Below are 11,664 nucleotides of genomic sequence, written 5' to 3' on the forward strand. Positions count from 1 at the left end.
AATTTAATAGTATCTAAATACTATTCCTTAAAATATGAGTCTATTAATAATGACATAGATTGAACAATGATCCTACGTGTTTTTAGCACATTTAGATTTATAAAAAATGTGTGCGTGTACTAGTGTACACACGTAAGAAGTGAAACTTCTTTATGACCTTATATTTCAAAAAATAATTTACTATATGCACCTTTACAGAATTACGAGAAATACGAAATAGAAATAGAATTGAAATGCCATTTTTCCGATTAGCTAAAGTTAAAAATTCATTTATGGGTCAAGGTATACGCTTTTACAATAGAATTCCTCATAATATTAAAGAGTTTAGTAGTTCTAAATTTAAAACTTATATAAAAAATGTACTAGTTCAGAGAGCGTACTACAGTATTCAGGAACGGACGATAAAAACCCATGGAGGGTTGTCGCGAAAAAACCACAGGACAGTTCTTTGGCATGTTATTATAATATATTATAATGTTATATGTATTTTGTAAAATTGTAAAACTGACATGATTTAAAAGAGCAACTATGGAGTTTCTTGCCGGTTCTTCTCCGTAGATACTGCTTTCCGAATCGGTGGTAAATTTTAAAATATGTACCTAATGACGTTTCAAAAGTGCTTCTATAAGAAGTCTAATTGAATGAATAAATGTTTGAGTTTGAGTTTGAGTTTGAGTTTACGTCGAATCACTCGTGGTAGGGATAAGAAAAAGATGGTGCATAACGGTAAAATGTCACGCGTAACGAAAAAATGATACACTAAATTTTTTTCCAACCCCGATAAAGAAGTTTCACTTCAATTATTTGGATTTAATGTTCCATCTAAACTAATAATAACCATAAAATACTATTTAACTGAAGTATTAAATATTTTCGGTGTGGTTGGTACAATGAGAGATTTCCATATAATTACACTAATGAATGTTGTCGCTCTTTGAGTGAGAAGTCTACAGCACGTCAAATATCATCTAGCTAAAATGTTAATTAAAAGCTCCACAACATTGTTGTTACTTAGTTGTGATTGAACTTTGTTGCTAAAAAATGTTTTCCATGAATACGAGGCATGACGATACATAGACTCCGTGATTTACTATCCACCTATTTTCTCTTATTAACTTTATTTTCGAAGCAAAATGAAAATAGTAGACACTCAGTTTCCTTACAAATAAACTATAAAGCCTCGTGTTATCTATCGAAAATACATTACATAACTATATTGCTGATTTATAACTGTAAATACATACTGACTTTAATTTCTGAAGAAGACATCCATCAAGCATCCATCAATGCGTACTGGATGTTAGTTTAAAAAATCGGTCAGTCAGTGATTGATAAAAACTTGCACTACCTAGTTCTTGAAGTGCTGGTATATAATTTACCGAATAGTTATTCCGTGTTTAAATAATACAACACGTATTATAAGACAGGCAGCATTTTACTGAAAATCCAGCTTTTAGTTTTATCTTAATCTAATATATATTATAAAGGCGAAAGTTTGTAAGGATGTATGGATGTATGGATTTATGGATGTATGGATGTTTGTTACTCTTTCACGTAAAAACTACTGAACCGATTACACAGAGGGTAACTTGGATTAACACATAGGATAGGTTTTATCCCGGAAATCCCACGGGAACGGGAACTATGCGGGTTTTTATGTATTTTTAGGTATTGCGGGCGAAGCGGCGGGCGGAAATCTAGTCTATAATGAAGTTATATGTATAAAGGGTCGATAATAACCTGAACAGATTCTAAAAAAACACGTACAGACGAATATAGAACCTCAATATTTTTGTAAAAAGGATGATACGGTTATACCTCATTTTCCGCGTCTAGGCGGGGGCGGTGCCGGTGCCATAGTCCACTGCATTTAAATAGTAAAGTTGCGATAATATCACTTAATGTGACAGTGTCAGTGTACGAGGGAGCACATAGATAACCAAGTACGTGAGTCTTATAAAATCAAACATAACTATTAAATGCAGTACCTAGACAATATAATCATCATCATCATTATTATCAGCCTACATTTGTCCACTGCTGGACATAGGCCTCAGTTATGGCACGCCACTGGGCCAATAGAATACTTACATTATAATTTATTTTATCATGCCTTTAATTTTATTCAGTTCATTTCTTTCATAAAATTCAAAACTACATCGTTAACATGCAACACAATTTTAAAGTTAGAACTTATATTTTTCTTTTTCATTCTGCTACCTCTATTTAATTATTAACAACATAGGTAGGTACTTAATTAGATCACACTTGAAAAGTACGGGAGGAGTAGGGTTGCAAGTTGATAGAGTACCTATCTACCTTAATTTATTCGAAACCATACATAGATGAATTTGTAAATATAATAACCTATAGCATAACATTAAATAGAAATAAGCTAGGCACTAAATTATTTTATAATCCTAAGAAAACTCGATTATGTTCTATAGAATAAAGATATAAAATTGTTTAAAAATAGTGTACACATTACACTAATCGCCTATGTCAATAAACAATGCAAGTGAATACCACATGAATACGGTCTGATATTATAAAGATAAAACAATGTTGATTTACTTTTGTCTTAGAAACTCCATACATAATTAACTAGCTCTGCGCCCGCGGCTTCGCCCTCGTGGTCAAAGGAAAATTCACATGGGGATTAAATCTTTCACCGTAGCGAAGCCTATCTATCACTCCCGGCTACCACCTATCTCCACACACGAAAATCCTTATATAAAATCGCTCCGTTGCCACTTGAAAGAAAGACAAACAGATTAAACGCATTTTATTTAATAAAAGTAAAAGTAATCATTCCTATTATCCATAAAATTATAAATCCGAAAGTTTGTATATTATGTAGGATGTTTGTTTGTTACTCCTGTTTGTACTCCTGTTGAACCGATTTTCATGAAATTTTTTCACACACATAGGGTGACTTGGAATGACGCATAAGTTTTTATCCCGAAAATCCCACGGGAACGGGTATTATGCAGATTTTCCTTTAAATACACGGGTGCAACTGGGGGCGAAAAGCTAGTGTTTAATAGGGATGAGTATGCATATAAATTATAAATATCATTATGTAGATACTAGAAGATTTATTAAAATAAACAGTGATAAATTTTCTAAACAGATAACCTTAAGCACTAGCAAACATTAATATAATATACCTAATATTATTATTTTAACAACGCATAGGTGCACTTATGTTAATTATCTATCTATTAATTGTTATAAGTGCAGTCTGTGCTTATCAAAGCAAATAAAACTTTATAATTTCGTAGTAGGTATGCTTCTGAAAATGATTAAGTACACATACGTAAGTATAAAATTCGTAAAATTTATTTATATGTACATAACTACTGGTCTAATAATAAAAATAAAGTTAGGTACACACTGCAATGCTCTTGTAAGTGCTTTACTTATTTTTTTTCACAAACGTTGATAAAATATTATGTCCTTTACTTTTATTTTTGTTAACAGCCTGAGTCCGTCCATAGGCGATTAAAAATTGATGCAAATACCTATGGTAGGCAATTTAAATGGCATCACGGTTTAACAATTAACAATATTATGTTACGAAAAAAAAAACAACTACGGCATTTATTGAAGTAAAACTTCTTTAGGCGCGACTAGGGAGTAACTCAGATTTTTTTCTGACGGAAGTAACGCTGTGTAGTTTCCGCCATTTAAAAATAATAATTCTGATTGGTTGTAAGTATATGTCATATACTACACGCTTCTTGACTTATACGCCAGCTAGTGGCAAATATCATAATCAATTAGGATTATTTATTTCCAAATTTTCAAACGGATCAATTGTGAATAGCAAAGTGAATGAAAAATTCAACAGTTTCAAAAACATTATTTTAAATTGCAAAATTTTTTGAAAATCTCTAAATATACTTGTTTATTTATTCCTTTTAAAATAAGTAAATTAAAAATAAAAATAAACATGTTGCGGATTATAATCAATCTATTTTAAATATTGCTGAAGACAAAGTAGTATCCATAGCAACAGATATGTATATAGGTTGTCATTCAGTTGAACAAGAAGCATATGTACGCCAACAATTTCATAAAATGTCAGTTATTGATACAGGAGGATCGCCTTATGAAATCATATTAGTTCTTAACAAATTTTACATTATTACAACCAATATTGATGTATCTGATGGCTTAGCCAACGGTTGTGTTGGAAAGTTAGTGTATATTGAACGTGATGACAGTGATAACATCATACGCTTATGGCTTGAGTTTCCTGGTAAGATAGGAGAGAAAATTAGGAAAAAAGCTGCCCATCATATTCAAACTCTAAACATTAGTAGAACAGCAGTCCCAATTTTACGAAGATCGTCATCTGTACCAATGAATAGAAATAAGACAATATTTGCAAAGAGAAATCACTTTCCATTAGTATCTGCTTGTGCGCTTACAATACATAAGTCTCAAGGTGGTACTTTTGATCAAATCGTTTATGAATACAATAAAAGTCACAGTCAGTAGCTGTTATATGTAGCATTATCACGAGTAACTGATATAAATGGATTGTTCATTGTCTCAAACACCGATGACAACAAATTTTATCATGGAAGAAAGCGTCCAGGGGGAATAGTTGATTTACAGTGTGAATTTGAAAGACTTTCAAATTCTCGCCTAATAACACAACAGGAAGAATTATATAACCTTGTAAATGAGAGTAACATTACACTATTTTCCTTCAACTGCCAAAGTTTACGTGCTCATGTTTCTGATCTGAATGATAAAGTATTAAAAAGGTCCACATTGCTGTTATTTTCCGAAACTTGGATGAAAAATGACGAACAAATTCTTATTGAAAATTTTTATTGCGTTACCCAATACAAACGACCCAACTCAACTGCTGGTGGAGTAGCTGTATATCATTCATCTACAGATACACTGAACAATGTAACACCAATTCAAAATATTTCACCAACTATATTATCACAAATTTCCGATGAGGTTTCACAAATTGGTGACATCGCCTTGGTTCGATGTGTTAATACGAATGACCAACCTGTGATTATCGTTGTTATTTATATTTCTACAAATACTAGCCTGACAAATATCATAAAATTTATTCATCAGCAATTACTTCACTTCACAATTGAAGGTTCTCGACTTTTAAATAGTAATTATCATGAATTACCGATGATTCTAACTGGAGATTTTAATGTTGTTTTTCGCTCTCAGGAATCTCAGCCGTTAATTGATTTTTTAGAAGAAAAATTTGATTTATCTATGAATACTTCTCGACTTCATTCAACAACGCGTTTCGGTACAACGATAGATGCTGTATTTTCAAGAAAAGTAGCAAATTTAGAGAGTAAAATTTATGTTTCACATTATAGTTACCACAAACCTATAATTTCGTACGTAAGAAATTATGATGACATTCAATTACCTGTTTCGAATGAATAATATTAATATAACATTTAAATAATCTTTGTAAAGCACATGAATAATAAATATAATTAAATTATAATATAATATTTATTTATTTAAGTTAATATTTAATCATTTCAGTGATATATGTCGTCAACGCCACAGAAGTTTTACTTCAATCGCGCGTAAAGGTTACACGCACACACTTTTTTTTATTTTTGCAAGCGCAGCTTACCAAACCTATTTTTTTTTTGATTCATTAAGACTAGCTAGTATCCATAAAAATAATGTATACCTACTTCTACCTTCAGTTGTATTATGTTACAGTACTCTTCCGACGTATATTTTTCCTTCTACCGCACCGCACAAAATTAAAAAAACGAAAGTGTAAATTTGTAGTTATTTAACAATAATATAAGTATCAGCTACTAAAAGCTTTCGTTCTTACTTGTTTCCAATAAACTACCATCTTGTATATTTTCTTTTTTAAAGTTATAAATAGTGTCTATGTATATCTTGAAATTCATTGATTGCAGAATGCTTTGGAATCAACTAGTAGAGTGCCGTAAGGCATAAAAATGGTCAAACCTCGGAACCCAGGGCCAGTCAATGAATCTGTATATCAAGTATGAGACTGCATTATTAAAACCTCAAATAAAAAAGTTAAAAAAAAAAATTGACCGATCTCGATTTACAACAATTTTTAACAACAATTTACTGAAAAATGAGAGGCGGAAGGGGGAAAAAGTGTTTATAGTGAAAAATTTAATTTTATTTGTAATAAATTATATGTGCAGAGTAACTTCAATGTTAATTTATTAGATTATCGTAAAAAATAAGTTACAAAAAAAATTTATCATTAACTATACACATTGTTACATCATTGTACATTATTGTCGTCGTCGTCGATCTCGTTGATATAGATTGTAGGTGAAGGATTAGTGCAGCTGTCACCATTGCATTCTAAGCAAGCTGCAGTGCAGTTTAATACACTTTTCCTGCACCCACAAGATGCTCCACATCCTGTTTTGCATGAGCTTGGTGCTTCTTTTTCACAAAAGAAGCACCTAGTTTTCCAATCAAAATCAATTGAAGTAGCTGTTCGAAGCTTTTTTTTAGGTGGAGAGCATGCAGATGTGGTGTTCTTTTTTTAATTAAGAATTAATGCATCCTTTATTAATATATTTTTGTCTGCATACCGAATGCACGTAGACAAAGTCGCGAGTATTTATATATACTGAGAAAGTCCATCCCCTCTTTTCGCAGATGCAGCTTTTAATGATGATATGCCTCTAGTGACTTTTATAATATCTCCTAGTTCAGAGCTTAATTCAGAACTAGATCCGATTTTATCACAAATGAGCTTCATCATTGCTTGTACATCAATACTGGATGGTTCACCCATTGCGACACGTGGCTGCAACAACAAATATTAGTAATATTAATAACTAACTTTTACATAATTAATGATTTATATTATTAAATTCTACTATTTTATTCTAACTTTTAACATCGATTTATTACAAAATATTTATAACTGTTTTCAAAAGCATGTAATATAAATGAAAAACAAATACTTACAAATTATTTATGCCACTATTTTCAAAGTTTTTAAAACTCAGTAATGTTCAGTAATTAACTTTTATCACACTCACTGCACAATAATATAAACATTAATTTTTAATAAACAAAAATCTGAAATAAATATTTTTCGGAACGAAAACAACAGCTTATCCTGTGAGGGCCCGCCATGAACAATACCGAACAGCTGCTGTTATCCCCTCTATTCTCCAACCCGACCTTCATTGGTATAATATCTGCAGTCCCTAAAGATCCAAGATCAAGTTTTCAAGTTTGTAATAGTTGTTCTTTTTAAAATATGACTTTTGACTAATATAAATCAATGAAAACTCCAAAAAATTAATAATCTGATCTTCTTCTTATATATAAAAATGAATCGCAAAATGTGTTGGTAAGCGCATAACTCGAGAACGGCTGAACCGATTTCGATAATTCTTTTTTTATTATATTCCTTGAAGTACGAGGATGGTTTTTATGTAGAGAAAACGTAAATATGTACCACGGGCGAAGCCGGGGCGGACCGCTAGTCTTATATATAAAAATGAATCGCAAAAAGTGTTGGTAAGCGCATAACTCGAGAACGGCTGAACCGATTTCGATAATTCTTTTTTTATTATATTCCTTGAAGTACGAGGATGGTGCTTATGTAGAGAAAACGAAAATATTATGTACCACGGGCGAAGCCGGGGCGGACCGCTAGTTGTTTATAATAATTTTTAAAAAATTGAGAGCGCGAAAAAAATTTTTTTTAACATTTTTCTATATACTATTAAAAACATATTTTCAAGGTTTATATTAAGATTCATTGACTGGCCCTGGATTCCGAGGTATAAACCTTACGGCGCTCCACTAAACTGGGAATAACAGTGTTGTGTGTTATAACATGGTTGTATTACCGGTGGACTTGTGTGAGGCAATACTGGGCGAAGCGCGGGGTGCCGCACCTGCCACCGCACCCCGTCATGGGAAGCCTCACCTTCCTGCAGCGACAGAACCCCGTAAATATTGAGAATGTAAACTGTAATTAAGTAATGTTATATTAATTTTTCTTCTATTATAACTGCCTTAAAAATACTTCAGTACCTACCTACACGACATTCAGATCATCTTAGTTGACACCAGTTACCACACCCACCGCCCACGCTGTCATTATTGCTATATTGTTAAAACTAGTTAATTATTTTCAAAGGCAACCTGGATGATCAACATTTACAAGCAATTCAAGAGCCCGTATGTGGGAGCATGGATGTTCTGGCGACCAGCTCTCATCATCAATTCACCAGAGTTAGCAAGAAACATACTTGTTAAGGATTCCGCTTTTTTCCGTGATAGATTTCTTAGTTCAGGTTCTTCGGATCCCATTGGTTCGCTAAATTTGTTCACAGTTAATGTAAGTATTACCACCTCTCGTACCTACCTAAATTGATTACATAGAAATAAAATAATTCTGGAATATATCCTAAAATAAATAAAAGAGTAGTAGATTTTTTGTAGTGGTTAAAAAAACCAGGAAGATTTAATAGAACTTATAAAATTATTTTTCAGGATCCCTTATGGTCAATAGTACGAAAACGGCTTACAAGTGTATTTACAGCTTCCAAACTAAGAGCTTTGCAAAATCTGGTTGATTTAAAATCGAGTCAATTGTTACAAAGAATAAGGAATGCAGACGACAACACTAAGTTAAATATAAGGGTAGGTTATAGTAGGTTCACATGTGAATATTTAAAATCCTTTCGCCGTTGACTCTTGTATAATTCCTGTATTGAGCTCAGTAAATCATAACATTTTCTACGAAATAATAACATTGATACATAAAGACAAACATTTACACTACAAATGATTAGAAGTATAAACATTGAACTACTTGGGACAAACCTGATTCGAACATAAAACATGTAACTCGTACTTTATTTCTACATCAACCTTGTTTGTTTTCCAGGCGATATACACGGACTACACAACAGACATTATCGGAACAGCAGCATTCGGTGTGGAAACAAACGCTACCCTCACTGGTGTGGACCCGATGCGCACTGTCACGCAGGCGTTTACCACCTTCGATCTTTATAGGGGCCTCTGCTGGAGCAGCATTTTCTTTTTCCCGGAACTTGTGGATATATTTCGGTAACTATAAGACATCATTATAAATATATGTAATTGATATGAACAATGATTTCAAAAAGGTTGCAAAAGATCTACATGAGAAAATTTCATACCTAAGAATTTTTATAATCTACTGAGAAGGGTAGGCTAGAATCGTACTATTCTAGAGTATTTAATAGCCTATATAAACAAAGAGCAATTACAATAAAACTAACCATAGAAATTAAAGAAACAACATTACCAACAGGTTCTCCTTCTTTCCAAAATGGTCTACTGACTATTTTAAGAAAGTCTTCAAAATAGCCTCGGAACACAGAAATGACAAACGAACGCCTGGGGATTCTAAAGATTTGCTCGACGCTTTACTTAAGCTGATGGATGAAGGAGCAAAAAGTAACAACGGTATTATAATAATTAAGCTATAATTATAAAATTTATGTTAACTCTCTTTAGAAGATAGTTTATACAGAAATTTAGATGAACAAAATAGAACAAAATTTGTATCTATTTAAATATGAATTCATCTCAAAAATCTTGCAGGTATAACGGAGGACGTAGTAATTGCTCAAGCAGCAATATTTCTATTTGGAGGTTTCGAATCAACGTCATCAATAATGAGCGTGTGTTCTTACGAATTATCGTTCCACCCTGAAAAACAGGTAATTTTGATTAAAGTCTAAATAAAACCAAATCCATACTGTGTCCATACTATATTATAATATAATATAATAATATTATAAATGCGAAAGTAACTCTGTCTGTCTGTCTGTTACTCAATCACGCCTAAACTACTGAACCAATTTGCATGAAATTTGGTATGGAGATATTTTGATACCCGAGAAAGGACATAGGCTACCTTTTATTGCGAAATATTATGTACCACTGGCGAAGCCGGGGCGGACCTCTAGTATTCTATATTTCATCTTATTATTTCATATTAGATATATGAACTTCGGTAGAATCCTAGGTATTTATTATATTCTTGATATCAAACCTGATTATTATTTTTAGGATAGGTTGTACGAAGAATTAATAGCAGTCAAAAATCAAAGTGAAAATGGTCATTTGGAAATATCAAAGCTCGCTGATTGCCAATATCTTAATGCTGTTATGAAAGGCATGTATACAAAAATGTTTTACTTTCCATATCTATGTATTTTTTCTTAATAATACAATTTGCAAATTGTAGACTTTGTTAAATCCTCGTGATATGTGGACCCAAGGGAGACCTTATAATTTAAGTGCCATTATGTCAAAATCCGTAATTATTTATAATGTTTATCTTATCGTACAGAAAGTCTTCGCAAATATTCTCCTATGGGCTGGCTGGACAGAATCGCTGACAAGGATTATAAAATAGATGAAAAGTTAACAATATCAGCGGGCACACCCGTGTACGTAAATAGCATTGGTATGCAATATGACGAAAAATTCTTCCATGAACCAGAGAAGTTTATTCCCGAAAGATTTTTACCCGAAATTGTGGGGAATATTAAACCATTCACATTTATGCCTTTTGGAGAGGGACCCCGCAGTTGCATTGGTAAGTATTTCAATTTTTTTTAATATTTAATTTTTTCATATAAAACTAATACATTATGGGATTAAAATAACTGAGATCTGAGCTTGAACTAGGCCATGACTAGACTCTGCCAATTTTACCAATTCGGATTTAATTCAAAATATAATTTTCAGGTAGGTATAGCGTTTTAACTCATATACGTGTAGTTACTTAAAATAATAAGCGAATATCTTTTTTTTTCAGGTAAACGATTTGGTCAAATATCGATGAGACACGCAATGGCAAACTTAATATTAAGTTATAAATTTGAAGCTTTACCAGGAGCAAAAAAGCCAAGCGAAATAAAATTTGAAAAACGCGGTTTGTTCCTTGTACCAGGGCAAGAACTTTTTATCAAATTTATCCCGCGGAGTTAAATCGTTATTCGTTAAAATAATATTATGTTATTCTAAATGTAATGTTTGATATTTATATTTTGTTTACATAAATGTTTACATTGTACTAGAATACTAGAATATTAATAAAATATTTCCAAAAGGTAATTTTTTTGTTCGTTTTTAAAATCTACCTACATATTTTACAATATAATACCACAGATCTAGTCATAGTATTACTTTACTCTATGTAATACCCTAATGAGTATGAGTTTGGTATGGTAGTGTCTATTAAAATAATAATTGGTATTAATAGATATTATTTATTTCTATAATAATCATTTAAATGGTAAGTATAAAAATAAAATATATTTTTTTAAATATAACGAAATAATCAAGAAACTTTTCACTTACTTGATATAATTATTATTTATTTTGGTAGCGTGGCATCGTGGTGGCATCACCCAACAGTCCCCACACAGTCCCACGAAGAAGATAGGAATACACAGATACACAATATAGGAATAGGAACTAAATTTGACAGGTCGGCCATTTTGTATAAAAAATAACTTTAGTTGCCAGACTTCAACTGTGACTTGAACTTTATAAAAAAATAATACACTCTCGAAAGCGAAGGATTGTATTTAAATGCACACATTGACAACTCACATTTCA

General features: G+C 32.0%; 2 protein-coding genes across 2 annotated transcripts in view; one reads left to right on the forward strand and one right to left on the reverse strand.

Annotated features, from left to right (window-relative positions):
* The window catches only part of superdeath (Suppressor of ER stress-induced death), a 39,342-nt gene extending 31,375 nt beyond the window's left edge, over positions 1–7,967 (reverse strand). Inside the window, exon 1 of the mRNA XM_090106692.1 lies at positions 7,884–7,967. The gene's annotated coding sequence lies outside the window, so the exon portion shown is untranslated. The remainder of the gene's footprint in view (positions 1–7,883) is intronic.
* Positions 7,824–11,078, forward strand: LOC149905271 (cytochrome P450 6k1-like; the record flags this gene model as incomplete). Its single annotated transcript, XM_090106562.1, has 9 exons — positions 7,824–7,985; positions 8,177–8,377; positions 8,533–8,682; positions 8,930–9,114; positions 9,341–9,495; positions 9,634–9,752; positions 10,105–10,210; positions 10,388–10,636; positions 10,859–11,078. Coding segments are annotated over 9 exons (1,500 nt in total), but the record flags the coding sequence as incomplete, so codon positions are not given.
* Between the last annotated feature and the right edge of the window lie 586 nt (positions 11,079–11,664).

The sequence above is a fragment of the Colias eurytheme genome, chromosome 10 (assembly GCF_061535395.1).
Source record: "Colias eurytheme isolate Ceu_HAF_F1 chromosome 10, ilColEury1 Martin Lab GWU primary, whole genome shotgun sequence".
NCBI lineage: Eukaryota > Metazoa > Arthropoda > Insecta > Lepidoptera > Pieridae > Colias > Colias eurytheme.